Source organism: Rhinolophus sinicus, linkage group LG15 (assembly GCF_036562045.2).
Source record: "Rhinolophus sinicus isolate RSC01 linkage group LG15, ASM3656204v1, whole genome shotgun sequence".
Classification (NCBI taxonomy): Eukaryota; Metazoa; Chordata; class Mammalia; order Chiroptera; family Rhinolophidae; genus Rhinolophus; species Rhinolophus sinicus.
This window is the reverse complement of record NC_133764.1, coordinates 31,964,851-31,983,562: the sequence shown is the minus strand read 5'-3', so window position 1 is coordinate 31,983,562 and position 18,712 is coordinate 31,964,851. Positions and strand designations below refer to the sequence as shown.

Below are 18,712 nucleotides of genomic sequence, written 5' to 3'. Positions count from 1 at the left end.
GACCCTCAGGCCCATGGTCTCCTTCACTGCAATCTTTATATGAGACCAAGCACACAGGGACAAGTTCGGGTCACCTGGGCTGCCTGTAGGAGTTCGGACATTTAAGCTCGCGAACTCATCCTAGAAAAAGTGCTATATATTTCATTGCTGAGTATCACTACGGTCACCTTCGAAGTACTCCCCTTGGGAAGCTATGCACTGACACCAGTGCCTAGTCCACCCTTCAAAGCAATTTTGGAACTATTTTTCTGGAATGGCCACCAGAGCTGTCATCGTATTACCCTTGATGTCCTGAATGTCATCAAAATGTCTTCCTTTCAATATTTCCTTTATCTTTGGGTAAAGAAAGAAGTCATTGGGGGCCAGGTCAGGTGAGTAGGGAGGGTGTTCCAATACAGTGATTTGTTTACTGGGCAAAAACTCCCTCACAGACAGTGTCATGTGAGCTGGTGCGTTGTCGTGATGCAAGAGCCATGAATTGTTGGTCAGGTCATCTAACTTTTTCACGCAACCTTTTCAGCACTGTCAAATAGCAAACTTGGTTAACTGTTTGTCCACTTGGTACAAATTCATAATGAATAATTCCTCTGATATCAAAAAAGGTTAGCAACATCGTTGCAACAAGTTCACGAACTTAATTGCCCGACCTCGTATTTGTTACAAAAGCACTTGATCAGAGGACCATATTAAGAAAAACTTAGTGAGTGACAATAATCTGGCAGACACTGCCCTCAGTGCTTTACACGCAACATTTCACTTAATTCCCACACGCAATCTCTAAAATGGGTCCTATTACTATTTCCATTTTAAGGAGTAAATTGAGAAACAAAGTTTAAGACACGTATCCAAGTTCACACAGCTAGTAAGTAATGGAGCCAGGATTTTAAATAGCCTACATGGCTCTAGACTAGAGTCTTCCTTCTTGTTTCAATACCAACTCAAGACCCATCTCTTGCTCAGTTCACAACCACGTTCACTATTTTAAAATAATTATTCACCCATGTTATTAGCATTACCAAGTCACATTTCAACTCACATTATCCTGCAAAAGTATGTCCTGAATCATGGATATTTTTGCACACAAACATAATTTCCAGATAAGCTAAATTAAAACTCACTGGCTCCTTAATTTCTCAAAAAAAACAATATGCTTAATAAACAGAATTCATGTTCTTTGCTATTGGCAAACAGACACTGCCACTTGCCCTAGCATTGTGGTTTGAAATAGACCGAATCTATTCTTCATTATGAGCTTAGGGAATCGGAGGCGCTGGCAAATCAGTATTTATGTTTATCTCCAGCAGTGACTCATTTGATTCCAGTGAACGAGCCCCAAAAGCCAACCAGCTCGAGGAGAAAATGGCCCATCCAAAGATCACTATCGGACTAGTGAGACCAATTTAGCCACTTTATGGTGGAAGTTGTGAATTGCTCAGAAGTTTTCTAAAGCATGCACTGTGACTGGCTTGACGTTCCTGGCTGCCAAATTGAAGGAGCCAAGAGAGAAGGCATGCTCTCGATAAACAGTTCTGCAGCTGTTGAAAATGTCAAGTGGTTTAGCAAGTTCTTCTCTAAGAACAACTCTTTGCCTCCCAGTCCATGGGGTCACGCAAGATCATAGGAAAACTGAGTGCTCTGAGCTGAGCTGAGCTGACTATTCTTAGGCAAGTAGCATTACATTCTGACTCTGACTCTTGTCCTTCCTTAGGGAACAGAGAGCCACCACTTACCAAAGAAGTTTCTGACAAGACTGGCAGTGCAAGGAAACCCAAGGTGAGGTGCATTGAGGCCCGGATAATACCAGGAAGTCACTGAATTTGGAAACAGCAGAAGCAGCATCCTTTTAGGTCTCTAAGCCTCATGGTCACCATCTCCTAAACCTGTTTCATGATGCAGCTTACACAGTGCTCTGCATACCTAAAGCAGCATTCCATTTGGAATCTACAAAACACATCTACAACAGGTATAAATGTGTTCAAGCATAAGGGTCATTTTCTTCTTCTTCATGACACTTTTTTTCAATAATCCTGCAATTAAAAAAAAAGCTGACTTTAACCAAACATCAGCGTGCCAACATATCTAAACATACTTTAACACATAAACATTCCTCCATCCAATACTGACACTCTACTTTATAAGCCTGATTATCACTGACAGAGGCATCTTTTGTCTGCAATATGGGGTCAATATCAAAAGAATTGCATTTGAGGTCTGACAATTCAAACTTCAAAGTTAGATGACATGGGTAGACCACTACTTTACACACTGTCCTGTGACTATGAACCACCCGGGGATGGGGTTATACTCCAGATTCTTCTCCGTTTGCTAACAAGCTCCCGAGTGATGGCAGTGATGCTATGGTTTTGAAGAACAAGGACACAGAAGGCCAATTCCAGAGTAGTGCAGCTTCTCAAAACCAGTATAGCTACTTCACATCTAAAAAAATGGGCTGATGCCCATTGGGTCCGTGATGATTCGTTTTTTTTGCAGAGTTCTCGCTCTAGCTTCATTAAGACAGTGTGGTCTCAAACAGGTAGAGTGCTCACCAGGCCGATTGGAAATTCTGCTCTCACCTCACATAATCATTATACCAAAACTGCAAGTTTAAAAACACAACCACACAACCTTTTGTTTCTTAGAGGCAGGTTCCACTTCTGTTTCTATGCTCTATACTGTCTCTTCACGTGCTTCTTCCTGGTAACTTCTTCCTCTGTGGATATTCCTGAAAGAGATTCTTTATGCTCCAATTTATTCAAGAAATAGCCATTTAGAAACATCATCACACCATTGTGTGGGCAGGTCCCAGCACTGTAAATTCCTAATTTTGATTTATTACCAAGCAAGACTGACCTCTTAGCTTAAGGCTGGACCTGGAAAGGGGTGGGCACCACAAGGATGGAAGACGAAAGCTGTGCTGAGACAAGTGAAACCATTGCTGATTTTCAGCCCTGGGGAAAATGTTTGAGGTTCTTCAGCTCTTTAAAATTTCTGCAAGACAATCAAACTAATGCATAATGATGTAGAAATACAGATATTTATCAAAGAAATCAAAAGCAAATAATCAAAATTTCCTCCAATAGGAGCAACTGAATATATGTGTATATATTGGAATATTAAGCAGACATTAAAAATGATGTCATCTGAATTAAGTGACATGATAAGATGCCCAAGATATAATTTAGAAAGCAAGGCAAGTAACAATAGTACAATACCATTAAGGTTTTGTATGTGTGTGTGTAAAAAGTATGGAACAATTTTTTGTTTATTTTAAAGAACACATGAACAATTAACTCAGAATTGTGTATGTTTATTTTCCTGCATGTATTCTTTAAGTTTTCTCAAAATGTACTATTTTAAAAATAAAAAACAAGGCTATTTCAATGAAATCTCAGAAAAAGAAATAAAAAAAAACACAAAGCTATTTCCACTTGAGGGGAAAACACCTATTCAGCAAGTATTTATGAACCATGACCATCTGGGGTGATGGGTAAGTACGAACAGTTTTGTGAGTCATTAGTGTTAATATTTAATTTGCTGCTGTGTCATTTTAATTCCAACTATGGCTTAAGACTTTCCGGCAGAGAAGGCTAACTCACTCTCTATACAATAACATTTTGACCAAAGTACTTTCCTTGACGAATCTGTGGATAAATACGGTAAATGGAAACTAATTTCATCATTCATTTTAATACATTCTGTCTACTGCTTCTTGATCACCAATTTAGGAAAGAAGGTATACGATCTTTTTTAAAATTTGCAACTATATTCTAACTGGACTCAGCTGACCAAGAATGGTAGCTAGTCTTCAAAGATATCCCCCACCATGAAACACACATGCTAGTATTCAGTGTAATTTCCTTGCAGCTTCTGCCTGGGATTTTTGCTTCACTAATTCCGGGAAAATCCAACTGCCATGGAAGTATCCCGACTACTCTGAGACAGCCACACTGTGAGGAACCCAAGCTAGCCACATAGAAAGGCCACATGAAGACAGAGAAGACTTATTAGTCTCCAGATCCATACCAGTCCAGCCACCCCAGCCCAGGCACCAGACACGAGTGAAGCAGCTCTCGCTGACCCTTGCTCCACTGAGCTGACTGCAATTGCATGAGATGATAAGCAAGAATCCCCAGCTCAGCCCAGTCAACCCAGAGGACAGGAGAAATAGCAATCAAGTGGTTTTAAGCTATTACATTTGGGGTTTGCTGTTATAGGAGATGACCAAACACCAAGAAAAACCACAAAAATCTTTTGTTACTAGCCCAATTGTCTCTCTCCATTTGCCACTATCACAGTTTCCTACAAAATCTTGAGTAGGCACGAAATCATTGTGATGGCATGTGAAGAAGGCATTATACCCATCAAAAGAAAAATATTTTAAATAACTGATATTTTAAAGTATGACAATAAGAAATGGCTGTGGATTCCCTTCCTGTGGACAAGAAGGAAAGGCTATGGAGAAGTGGATAAAATAACCCTTACATACAATGCCTGAGAGTCTTGTGTTTATGCCTTCCCGCTCCACATGCCTCCACCCCTTAGAGGAACCTAAAACAAAATTCTTAATGCCCAGGAAGGCCTATCACTTAAGAAAGATGTAGGATTGCAGCAATCTTGATACAGTCTGGAGAAGGACTTCACAAAATCAGTATAATGAAACCATTGTTATTGGAAAGTCATTTGAATGATGTATGCAGCAGTAGGGGGCTCCCTCCACTTCGTATTCCAATCCCTGAAATGATACCTATCTGAGGTGAAATACTAGGGGCTTATAAAGGGGTCAACTCCTGCTTCAGCAACACCTGATTAAGCAATAAGCAAGACAGAGGTGAGTGTGTGCCTCCAGGCATATTTGGTGATCCACTCAAACTGTTAGCATTAAGGTCTAGTAATTCTTCTCCAAACTGGATTAATGTGGATGCGAGTCAAATAGATCAGGTCACTCCGTTTACTGGAGAAATCAAATAACTCTGCAGAACCAATCATGTTTACTTGGACCAACATGTTCTTTTCTTCCCAGAACATCTGCATTGCACTGCTGCCTAACGGTGTAAAACAAATTTCCTAAGACTACATATATTACACATAGTACCGGGAAAATTTTGAATGACTAGTTGGCCTGACAGTTCAGTGTCAGGAACACATGGAAGCCAAAAAGTCTTGGTCTTGATCTTTTCATGTAAGCCATCTGGACTATCCCCACCATCAGCCATCTGATGTTAATAATGAAATATTGGCCTTCAGTTCTAACTTACGAATACTGGCTATAAAAATATTGAGTCTGAAGTTCACTGCAGATGAAATGATGTTCTAATGAGTCTTCAAGACTGCGACAGTGTTGTTTTGTTCCATTATATTTTGGAAGTGGGGTAATAAAGATGGGGCAGCAAAAGAGCATAACCAGTTCAAGCGAAGTTTTTACCTGTAGGGCTTTTATACCTAAAAGCAGCATTTCTGGCACAAAGGATTTCCATGAACAACTCAACTAATACACAGACTCATGGCACTTTTTAAAATGTCTTTTATTGGTGGTACATTTTCTTATGAGATCAACACACCATGTCTTCCAAGAAAACCTTGCTCCTGAATACTTATGTCATTTGTCCTAGCTATGAAAAGTCACAGCAAGCACTCTGACGGAAAGAGGTGGTTGGGTGTCTTTCGCCGTTATCACTGTCTTCTCTAGCTTCAGATTGTTGTTGAGTCAGTTCATGGATGGACATGACAATTGAATACAACACACACGGTGTGAAGTGTTACACACACAGACACACACGCACAAACATCCGGAGACCAGTTACAGTGTCTGCAGCTTGTTCCTTCCTCCTCAGCAGCAGTACGATCCTGAAGAATATCCTGAGATGTGAAATCAAAGCATAAGTTCCTCATAACACAGGAATCTAAGTTTGAATTACTCTCTCAGTTTCATTTTCCTTGTGAGGTGGTGAGAGAGAAGCCAAAGCAGTCACCATACGAGCCATGTAACAACCAAAATCACAGCCATTTCCTTGGTCAAAAATATAGATACAAGGAACTATTTTGGAGCACATCAGAATTTTACCCTTCCTTTACTATGCTCTTAGATCAGAAAAGAGGAGGGAAATTATAAAGTTATGCTTTTTACAAGATACTGATTGGATATTTATTTCATCATAGAATGATCTATAAGAGGAAAAATTAACCCCAGCTTTGGCAATTATTATAATTCCTTGTTTATTGGCTGATAGAGGCCAATCATCTAGGCTATTAAATATGCCCCACCAATGGTATTTGCATGAATTTCTCAAGAATAAGGACCTAGGACAGGTGGCTTCTCCAAATGTTAAAAGCAAATATGATTTCTTCAAAGCCACACTCCCCCTCAATTCAGTATATTTCTGGTAACTCTATTAAAACTTAACCTACATCAATACCAATACTTGCATCTATCCCAACCAAGTCCTGCGCATTAGATATTTCACTGGTTTCAGGATTTTGAGATAACATCACCAATTACAATAAGCAGTAGTTCAAAAGAAAAAAACAAAACAAAACAATGCACACACCTGAATAACAGGAAAGCCAGACTAAAATGAAAATGAATGGGGGCCAAAAAAGCCAATACAGCAGACAACAAAAGGCATACTCCCCTACAAAACAGGTATTTTTAAATATAACCCTGGAGCTTGACTGAAATTATCAATGGATATTCATAATTTCTCTTTCCCCGTACAATGACTAGGAATGTTTTCACCTTAAGAAAGCCATACACTTCCACGTAGGAAAATACAGAGTTAGTATATACCTCCAACTCCTTCTTTGCTTCTGGAGCTCACAAGCAAAGTTCCCAGGGCTAGAACATAAATTTAACATTCACCTCAAAGGCATGGAAACATTCCACCGACATCCACATCTTTCAGGTCTTTACTTTATGAACTCCTAATGAGTTCCAGACTCTACCGTTCAGCCTGCCTCATTCATAAAGAAAAGATATCATAATCCATGAAAGAGATGATTTCCATCAGGGAAAGGCAGCAACATGCTATATGTGGCAGGGAAGATGAGGGAAGCCAGCTGACGAAGGTAGCCCCAAAATGGTAGCCATTCTTCTATGACTCTCCAGAGACATAGTGTTGGAGATGGGTTTCAAAGGATAGGGTACACAACTCTCCAATATCCTTTGAGAATGTTTCAGGTGCCAGGAAGAGATAGCAGGGCCTCCTAACCAGCATATGGAATTACTTCATTCTAGCACGAAGGCATTGTAAAGACCAGGCATGTTTCCACTTGCCCAACAGCTGTCTTAACAATAGACATGGCTTAAAAACAAATTTGGGGTGCAACATAGGGAAACAATCAGTCATATACACAAATACAAGAAAGGTCTATCATAAAATTCACACAATGTAAGGAAAAAAAGTGTGTGTTTTTTCCTGACAAAGACCAGATTAATTAATAAATGGAAGCAGCATTTTCAGAAATGAAATTGAAGCACAAAGGCAGCTAGGGAAACCCCACCTATTTTACTAAAATTCTTGTAAAGTTCAATTCCATACAGAAGTTATATCTAGCATCTCATTGAGATATTCACAAAATATATAGAAAAACTGTTCATGTATTGAAATAAAAAATTTGAATTACATCCCTCACACTTCTTTCAGCTTTAAATGACTCAATGTGATGATTCCATATGGCAGAAACACATTCCAATTGTGGAAGCTAATTACATAAAGAAAACATTTTTCCTCTAAAAATACCTATTATTTTTATAAAACATCATTTCAGTTCACATAGAAAATCACTCCACTGAAAAAATAAATTTGAGACTAAAGAATACGTCAAACACAGAATATGACAGATAAACTGTCTGAGAATTTTCTTAATCAAACCTCCTTGGGTGGCTTTTACACAGAGATTGGCCAAGAACTCTACAAATTGTTGCCAAATGGGACTTTTGACACCTACAGTGTTCTAAAATGGCTGCTGTGAAACCCCAGCTGTTCAGTTTGGTGTAGTAGCAAACACACCACTATCAGAATTCACCACAGACCCTTTGTGTGTGTGTGTGTGTAGAAGGCACCTGATTGGATTCAGCTAAAGTCTCCGCATTCCGTTGTGTTCAGTTCGTGACAGATACGCCATTGTAGTTTTCAGTTTCCAAAGCCTGTACCAGGTTCCCATTACCATTCTCCACCAGTAACCTTTGTAAAACCCAGCAACAATAACTGTTAGCTTGAGCCTTAGATAGTATCTTTCTCTGTGCAAAACTGTCCAAAAAGCTTTACTTTTTCCTACACATCAATGAACAAAAATTACAACTCCTGCCTTTGCAAAGGTAGAAATTATTCTCATCACTGCGAATAATCAACCATTTTAGAAAAGTAAGCAATTTAAGGATCTATACGCATGGCCACCACATATTGATTTTTGCATTTTCAAATGATGCATGCTTAAAAAGTAAATAAATGGCCCTTTCTTCTTGCCCTTCCGCCTCCAAACCCTGTTAGCATCCTCAATACAGCAAAGCCAGAGACTCACAGACCTTGTTGGCTACAAAGTTTCTCAGATTCTGATTCTTGAGCTGTTCAGGGTCCTCAAGGTGTCACTTCATCCAAAGTTGCCAAGCCTTTAACAGCTGCAGAGACTTCCAGTTAAAGGGGAAAATATTGGTAGCCAAATATTCTGTATGAAGGTTATTAGGGTTTCAGATGGGCAAAGTTGACCTTCAGCACACACTATCTTCTCCTTCCCTTCATAACAAGAGACCCCCAGGGGCACCAATGAATACATTCTGGAAACTACTTCTGTGCTCTTGACTCTTAACTCCCCAAGTATTGAACAAAACTAGGACAGACAACTTGAGATCCGAAGAAAACAATGACTTCTTCCACACAATTCACTGCTCCTGAAAATTCAAACTAGCATTCAGTGTTATGTTCTAGCATCATACATTCTTGCTCTTCTGGTGAAGAACTGTAGTGTTATTTCTACGAACATTCATAGTTCTCTGCATTGTGAAAAAAGTATGCTCATTAGATAACCTTTGTTGTCCACCTTTCTTAAAAATGTCTGGCCCAGAACTAAAGATTAAGTGGCTTGGTTTTGTATTTTTCTTTACCCAGAAGGTAACTGATGGATGGGTTGTATACCCTCAAATTGCTGTTATTACCCCTCTAATCATTTACCTTTTTTCTGGGTGTCATCTTTTAAAATGCTGACTTTGTAGAATTTGTTAACACTAAGGAAACACGAGAAAATTCTGTGATATCTAAATCAATGTGTCTCTGAAACTTCTTAACGTTCATTATTTTTAGGGGAAAAAATAAATGAAGGTTTGGCTTTCGCTGATGATATTTTTCCATAGGAAATCATCTCTGTAGTAATACTGAAAATAAGTTAAGGTATATACTTGTCTGCCAACTTCTGTTGCAAGCTTGCTCATTCATGGGTTTCCTACTTCAGCACTGTTTTCTGCATTTATCTTTTATTCCAGCTCCCACACGATTTCACATCACAGTTCAGCCTTAAATTCCAAAGACCGACGACAATCCCTAACGCAGTGGCCTGACTTGCTTGGTTGAAACGGCTTGCAGACTCCAACGCAAACACTGGTAATGACCAAATGATGTTAACTGCTGGTTTCTGGCCACAGGAGAATACGACTTCAGAGGAACAGATACCCAACCCCGCTGCTCTTCTTTAAAAGCCAAAGGGAAGTTTTATTACAAAGTCTAACATTTTGAATTATGAGAGTTTTGCTGCAAGTTCTCTTAGATATCCTTTCACATTTTCAAGATTTGGGGACAATAGAATCATCCATGTCGGCAGACCTCTGCAAAACTGTTGATTATGAGTTTTGATAGAATAGTCGGGTCACTTCCTTTCCACAGAAGTGGTACGTCAACCCAGGTCATCTGTAACCGGCAGAGGAATAACAAACTAATGTAATCAAGGACAACAAAAAAAAAGTGTGATGGCCTAGCCAAAGCCACAGCCTCTGGGGATTACTTAGGAAGTTCTGTTTCCTATATTAAGACACAAGTCAGCGCTTAAACTTTCCCGGGCTTTCCCTGAACTCAATCTCTCAGTCATAAGAGCATTACCCTGATTCCTCGAAAGAGATCCCGAATCCCAGAAATGCAAAAGTGTAAGCTAAGGAAAACCTAGGCATGCCAAGATGAACTGCCCACAGGGCAATCTGTCCATACTGACAACCATATGAAAGAAATACAATGCAAATCTCCCAAAATCTAACTGTAAACTCCCAAGAATAAAAGGTTCAATGTCCTAGTTCAAATGACAACAGAAGTGATATCAATAAAAGTGGATGTTTTTAAATTCGATGAACACATTTGCAGTAGGAGGTGATGCTGGTTTCTTTAAAAAAAAAAAAAAAAAAAATCCCTACCACAAAGTCCTTGACCTTGCTTTGTGTTTCTACTTAGGCCCAAATCCTCTTCCCCTCAGAGAGGAAAGAGGTTTTCCAGGGAAATTTTGCTTGTAAAAGGAGTTTGGGTCAGGAACTGAAAAGATAAACCCCAACTTAAGTCTTGATTCCAAATGACTCCTTTGGAGAACCCGCAATGGCAGGATTGTATGTGCATAGCTCTGCACAGCGACTCTCTAAACCTCAGCAAAATGACACATCTTCTTTGTGGACACCAGAAACAGGTGGTGAGTGAAGTATTTGGCAGCAATCTGCTTCCCCCAGAAGATAATTTCATTTTGAAGGCTCTGGAATTCAGGTTTTATTTCCCTAGGTGAAGAGAAAACATTCTTTTAGGTAAACTGCCAGATCAAATATTTAAATACCCTCTCTTAAGTTTCTAAGTGTCATTCTAAGTGTAATTTTTGTTTGCCAGATGATGCAGCAGGAAAAAAAAATGTTTCTGAATAATAAAGAGCCTATAGCTTTAAGTAAGGTGTGCTGTACTGTTCTGGAAAAAAATGGAGACAACTTAGGTAAGTGGCCGACAGTTAGCTGTATAGTGTTCTATACAACAAAGATGGTGCAAGTACTGAATGAAAGAAGATGAAACAAATGATACAGTTGTTCTGGCCCCATAGAGAACACAGAACTTTTACCAGAGTCTATGGGCCTAGAAACCAGGGCTGGAAACCCACGGTAATCCTATCAGAAAGGAGGCTTTTTGCATAGACCCCTTAAAACTGACATTTATTAATGATTTAAAAAAAGGAAGAAGGCAAAGCAGCCTCATCTCTCCAAGTCCAGAAATAGTACTCAAGGTGTACGCCTAAGTCTCCTGCCACAATGAGAGCCTGGGTAGTAAGTCCACTCAAAACAAGTGCTCTATCCCCAGACCATTCTTTCTTACTGTCTTAAAAGAAGGCCAAATAGATTAGGTGGGTGAATTGGAAGAGTTTAAGAATTCTATCCACCTTCTACTTCTGAGCTAAGTACAGCCTCCCAAATTCTCAAATCCTCATCCAGTTCTGGGAAAGGGAAAACTGAATCATGAGCGGTCTAGGTTCTGGATTCTCCTGGCATGTGACTCGCACCACAGAAAAAACAAAAGGCAGAGCTAAGAGACAAGAATGCAGTTAACATCTAAGAGAAGTGTGCCTTTCGTTTCCCAGTTGAAGTAAGTTCTGTTGGTTATTGAAAAAAAAAAAAAAAATGGAAAAAGCAAGTACTCAATTTAATCTGAAGAAAACTGTCCCCTTGGCTTCCAGAGCAAAGAATACTGAGCTGAGGAAATCTAGAGGCAATTTTCATGGGACTAAACAGACTCCATCCTTTCTGAATTCATTTTCCTATGTCTGTCTTCCTAATCTGACTCAGCAGAAGCTGAGCCAAATATTCACTAATTAGAAAAACTCTATACACATAGTTAACCAATTAGTTTTGTATTTGATGGTCTAGGACAGGTTAGCAAACCATAGCATGGGAGCCAAATCCAGCCCATTGCATGATTTTCCAAATAAAGTTTTACTGGAACACAGCACCACACTCATACATTGACATGTTTACAGATGCTTTTACACTACAAGAGCAGACCTACTAGTTGCAACAGAGACTGTATGGAAAACAAAGCCAAAAATATATACCATCAGGCCTTTTACAGAAAATGTTTGCCAATCCCTGGTCTAGAATATCACAGTCCATATTCTACAGAGCAAAGGTTATTGATCCTGTGGGGTCTATAAAACTGTACTCCACTCCCTCCCACGCAACAAAAAATGTTTGCAAAACTATGTGTTCCATGTATACTATGCATTTTCCTAGGGAAAAGGTCCTAGCAATTAACAGATTCCCAAAGGAATCTAGAGTACCCCAATTAAAGCCAAAGAAAACTAGAGTGTCTTAAACTGCCAGTACATTTAACAGTACACACACACACACACACACACACACACACACACACACACAGAGGAATGTGGACCTTCCAGAATAAAATACCTTTTTTCTTTCCTATCAGGTTTGGTAGCTGCTTCTTTCTAGATTTACTCTGGCATTTTTTTCATCAGAACATGTAAATTTTCATGGGTCCAACTGAAAACTGCACTTTCTACTTATTGCTAATTCAATGAATATGGAAGATTCCTTTAAGCCAGAAAAATCTCTCTTAGGGCATAGACATTAAGAAGGCAAAATCCTCAGAACAGAGGTTTAATTCATTTTTCTAGATCTGACCACCAGCTCCAACGAATTGTATGAATATATGAATCCTACCTTGAGGTCAGAGGGAGTTACATAGCCAAAAAGGCATTTGGTTAGGAAATCAGGAATGAGGCATCTCTTGCACTTTCACACAAGAGGCCAAGTGTTTTGTTAGACACTTCTGGAAGAAACAGAGTAGCTTCTTAGCAGAGCTGATGAAGCCCTTTCATCAACAAAAGCATTTTTAGTATTAAATTATGAAACCAGTAGCCCCTCCCTGCCTCCTTTGTGATTATATTCCGAAGATACTACGTCAGTCACATTTGGAGAAACCAGGGGCCCCTTCAGCCTCAGTGCCAGCCTCCTCTAATGCTGGGGGTAATGAGTCTTTCATTTTCTAGATTATGACATCTGATGTCACAGGACTGATGAAAAGCCAAGGAGGGTAAGACCTCAATTAAAAAGCTCATCACCCAGCGGCAAACAAAAACAATGATGATGATGAAACACCAAAAGGGAAGTAAAATAGAGGACTGTCTGGCCAAGAATTCCATTTTGAGGGTCACCAAGTAGAGACAGTGCAAACATCAGTGTAACATACACAGCTGGTCCCCAAACTGTGTGCTGAGGCACTGAGGCAATGCCGCAGACTCACGGGGCACCACCAGACATTGTAAATTTCTGAAGGAAACAAGCAACATCTGCAGGACGTTGTGCAAACTACTACTATTATGTTGTTTGGACCTAATTACCTAATAAGTGGAACTATTATTTATTTTGGCCTAGGGAACCATGGAAAAAATTACGACACCAATGGCACCATAAACAGAGAAAGTTTGGGGAGCTCTGGCATATACTTTTTTTTTTTTTGGATGAAGCTTGGAGGATAGACAAAAATGGGAAAATACAAACAATACTGAGCTAAACCCTCACATACTCATTTTCCATTTTGGATGGCTTAACCAAGACAGAAGCTGCTACGTAACAATTCTTTCTGACTATTATCAAGGTGACCAAACAGACTTTAGAACGATGGACTATTCTACCACATCAGGGGCATCAGTCATGGCTAAGACATGAGTGCTGTGTGAAAGCAGGGACAATCTGACTGATATTTTCTCATCAAATATAATACATTATGTGAGTTCTTTCTCCTTCAGTCACCAATTTGGGAGGCTCTACACTTAAGTCTAGGAAGGTAGGCTTTGCTTAAAAACAAAGGCACACTCTGTGGGGAAACATACATTTGAAATTATCTACAGCGCCCATGACTCAGCAATGGTCAGTAATGGTCAAAAGACTCAGTGATGGTAAAACTTCAGCTCTGCGGGCAGATCTGACTTTTGTAAAACAAACAATTAAGGAATAATTATAAAAGGATGATTTCTCATGTTACACGGATGGGAGAAGAAGTGAATTCTCAAGCCTTTTCTGAAAGAGAAGTGGCAAAAATATTTTGGTAGCCTTATTCATAGGAACATAGAGTGTTTCAAGGTGGCTACTCTGAAGGGCAAGACTCACTGATGCATACACATATATGGCAATTGTCTTAAATGTCATTCACATTACTTTTTTGGCACACCTCTGAAATCAACAGTATATAGAGAGATGGATATTCTTATAAACATGAAGACAATTTACAATATGGACAATTATATGATACCAAATTCAATACATTTGGCAAAAAGAGCATGATCCCTTTTGTAGACATAGATACACTGACTTTCTAATACACCCACAGAGACAGATCAGCATTGTGATCCATGCTGGTAGTGCATTCAGTATTTTGAGCATCATCCCTGGATATAGATATATTCTCTCTCTCTCTCTCTCTCTCTCTCTCTCTCCATATATGTGTGTGTGTGTGTATACATATATATGTAGAGAGATATATATACACACATATACATACACAGACACATACATACACACACATATATACACATGCACATATATACATATATATGCATGTATGTACAGGAGACTCCCAATTTATATCAACTTAAATATAGTTTATGCATCTCTACATTTATTTTAAAATTACTTGTTTAGAATTTGTAACACAGTTCTAAAAAATAAAACACACATTCTAAAACTTAGACTTATAAGGCTATCACGCCATTCTACTTAGGTACATAAAATACCTAACCATCATGCAGTACATTGTTTCTATGGAGAAAAGGTTTCCCAACTTTCAAATGAGTATTCCAGGAACGTGCCATGTCTAATATTGACCAAGATGTCCCCATCGATGAAGGCAGGAAAAGAAGGGGGGCTCTTGTGCCTCTCTATAGTCACTCATTACTCGCTGCAAATGTTCAAGAGACACCGAAAGTCAATTCTCTCTTTAGGAGGCACTAGAACAATGTTCTCATCCCTCCTGCACACCAGAATCACATGAGCGGCTTGTAAAACAACACCAATTCCTAGGCCCCACCATGGACCATGAAATCCAAATCTCTGGGACCTTGGCATTGACGTTGTTCATAAGCCCAGCAATGGCCATGTGCACCAGGGTTGAGAACAACTGACTAACTCCTTCTCTGGCCCAGTATGACTATTTGCAAGTTCAGGCCCCGGGCTCACAGATCGGAGAGGCCTACACCTCAGGAACACACTTGGCTGCGAATATTTCAAAGTAGAAATCACCCTGAAGGACATGTAAGAGTAATCTGACCCAGACCAGAAAGATGCTTCGCTTTACATATTTCACTTAAAGCTGTAATGCAATGGTCTTGGATTTTTTTCTACTCCTTTCTTTTTTCATAAGATGGATGAATAAAGCAAGGGATACAGTTGTGATTTTTTTTCTCTTGGTCTCAAAGAGAGAAACTTACTGATTTAGGAAGGTGGGTGGGAAAGTGAATGGCCATAATCACTGGGATGATACCCCTTTTCTTGCTGGAAAAAGATGGGAACAGAGGTAGCTTCAGAGCAGATAAACCTGTTGTTGAATCAAACAGGTATCTCTCGAATCTGGATACAAAGACATGTATGGAACAGCCAGACCCACTCTGGCAACTGCTACGAGCTAAAGGTCAAGAACAAGGAGGATATGCAGAGAAAAAATACAATCACATTTCAAAATCTAAAAGCGGAAGAAGGGTAGGATTCAAGGGAGCAATTCTCTCTCCATATTTGTGAACTTGAGGCAAGGAAAGAAACAGAATGTGTCCTCTTCTTCCTTTTGTTTAAATTAAAATCTGCCCTAGCACTGCAAGAGTAGCCTTGTATTAACACTATGCCCAAAAGCAATGTTTCCTGGTTATCATCGATAGTATTTTCCCTGTGGACCATTTCACTTCTAGACCTTTGAGGAATCTAATGACCCAAATTAGAGAACCCGTGGGTGTATGTGGCCACGAGGAAGGGTTCTTCTTTGCTGCCTAGTCAGCCTGCTAGGAATGCACCATGGAGTTAGCCTCCTACAGTGGAGCAAGCTACAACACGCTGCTGAAGCAAGATGTAGCCTCAACTCAACCCGTGGAAATTTGGCAGTCTATTCCTAGGAATTAATTCAACCCTCCCCATTATCTCCTCATCTTATCAAAGAACAACTAACTGCCTTTAATTTTCTTCTATTGCAGCCCTTCCATTAACAGTAAGGCTTCTTCGTTGAACAAGAAACACAACAAAACCAAAAAGCAAAAGAGTACATTCACTACAAGGTAATCCTTGGGGTTTGTATATTGTAGGAGGGGCAACAGCAGAAGGCACCAATTCTCTGTGTGGTTTGATGTGATATTTCCCCCTTGGGACTGACAAATATCCTTCTTACTAAATATGTTCACAGAAGCCACTTGGCAGAAATTATGACTTATCAAGTTCTCTCTCTCTCTCTCTCTCTCTCTCTCTCTCTCTCTCTCACACACACACACACAGAAAGATAGACAGGTGATTAAAAAAATCACATCACAAATCACATTCCATTAATACTATACCACAAATGTCAACAGAACTAAATTTGTGACTCTTGGAGCTGTGATAAAAGTGATTTTATGTTTTCCAAAGTTGGGAAAGGAATATGACCAGGACATCTTGCTACTTCACCTAGAGTATGTAGTTATTACCCAGGATTAAGCAGAAATTTGGGGACATGGCAACAGCCACAACAGCTGGAACAGATATTTCACAAGAAGAGCTGCTTGTTGATATTTTTATAATACTCTTAAAGATGCACATTAAATAATTTCTTCTGGACCACAGACACGATTGAACTTAAAAAATAAAAGCCCTATAAATATTGCCAACCCAACCTTGTCTTTCATATCTTCCTCCTTGCATAAAATGGAATCTTTTCAACCAAGCGCTTAAACATAAATATTAAAATAATAAGTGGAACAGACTACAAATCTACTTACAATTTCATCACTACTGTAGCACCTTTTTACCAGGGCCAATGCATTCATTTTGTAATGAACAAGAGAAGTCTGAGAAGCTTAAGGACTCATATGACACATCATTAAATATTTAATCACCTTTTGAAGTCCTAAGCCTTTATCATATTTCATCCATCTAGACAGTTCATTCTATACTATAGATTCCAAGGCCCCCTTTGGAGGGGTAAACAAAGAAAATGGGGGAGAAAAACCTTCTGAGAGGGTTAAATTATCTCGAGGATGAGTTTCTATTGGCGCTTTAGTGAGCTCGCTTCACCCTGTAAACCCACCAATCCACAGGAGGGTCAACCGATTGAGTCCATTGTTTTTAGTCTCCAATAATCAGTTTTACAAAAGATGCCACATCTGTTGCTTTGGATTCATGTAGGGTGAAAAATGGGTGTTGCTAGAAAAGAAAAGAAAAATACATGGTGTTAATATTTGTCACTGACAACATATGAGATTCGCAAGTGAACAGATCTCTTGGGTAAACAGATTAAGTACCGCTGTCAGTGCTCTAAACTGGACTCTTCCTACCCCTTCCCAAATCAAGTACACAGAGGGTGCCAAAAAAATGTATACACACTTTAAGGAAGGAAAACTGTACTAAAACGGTAATACTTAGTATATACCAATAACAAAAGATGAATACAAGTCACGTTTGACTTCTGCTATGACAAGAGGTGCTCAAAGTGGTTCCCATCAGCGTCCAGACAATTCTGATTATGGCAAACTACTGCTTGAGCAATGTTGACCAAAGTGTCCACTTGTATACATTTTTTGGCACCCCTGGTACATACATCTAGTTATGCAAACATTTTAACGATACTTCCTCTTACCGTGTTTCCCTGAAAGTAAGACCTAGCCAGATAATCAGCTCTAATGCATCTTTTGGAGCAAAAATTAATATAAGACCCGGTCTTATTTTAGTATAATATAAAATGGGTCTATAATATAATATAATATAATGTAATGTAATGTAATATAATATGGGGTTTTATATTAATTTTTGCTTCAAAAGACGCATTAGAGCTGATTGTCCGGCTAGGTCTTATTTTCAGGGAAACACAGTAGTTGCCACTTCTCACATTTTGATATGTTCCCACTACAGAGTATCTATTACTTAAAAATATATATGGAATTAGGCTATATAAATCTCATCTACGGTAAAATACAAAGATAGTCCAAACTCTGATTTACAAAGAACCCTGTCCCCTACAGATAATTTAAGGCTGATACGGTAGTGAAATAGTTAGAAATTTGATAGATTTAGGCACATTCATTTCTCAGGAGATGGGTGACAGAATGAGAAACCAATTTTGTGGAACAGTAAATGGGCAAGGCATTGCCTGCTCTTGACACTAGAGAGGTGGTCTGTACTGAAATAGTTAATAAAGCCACTTTCTAAGCCACATTTACAGCCACAAGTTATACTTATATCTCTCTTGAAGAACAGTTGGTCCACCTGGAAAATAATGCAGGCTGCCAAACTCCAGGTAGGCGCGGAGAAAATTCAACTTGAAGGTTAAAGATTGAAAAGAAAAAAAAAAAAGGGTCTCTATTCACGCAGGTTAGATTAAATAAACTTTGCAAAAACATCAAGTCTGGTACTTTGTTGAGGCAGGGAACAGATGTGGTAAGATATGAGAGGCCATACATTTCAAAACAATTCTGAAGGAATGAAGGCATTTTCTCTACCAGAAACACCCTCCCCAGATGGCTCAATTTGGTA

The 18,712-nt window shown here is 39.2% G+C and overlaps 1 protein-coding gene across 6 annotated transcripts in view; it reads right to left on the bottom strand.

The window, feature by feature from the left end:
- Positions 1-5,504: 5,504 nt before the first annotated feature.
- Positions 5,505-18,712, bottom strand: part of MAP2K6 (mitogen-activated protein kinase kinase 6) — a 110,793-nt gene continuing 97,585 nt past the window's right edge. For 4 of the 6 annotated variants that reach the window (XM_019732988.2, XM_074320884.1, XM_019732991.2 and 1 more), the window contains exon 12: positions 5,505-17,386. In XM_019732988.2, the coding sequence (XP_019588547.1) occupies positions 17,309-17,386 (78 nt within the window). In that variant the 3' untranslated portion in view covers positions 5,505-17,308. The remainder of the gene's footprint in view (positions 17,387-18,712) is intronic. The other 2 variants (XM_074320883.1, XM_019732990.2) reach the window with 2 other exon arrangements.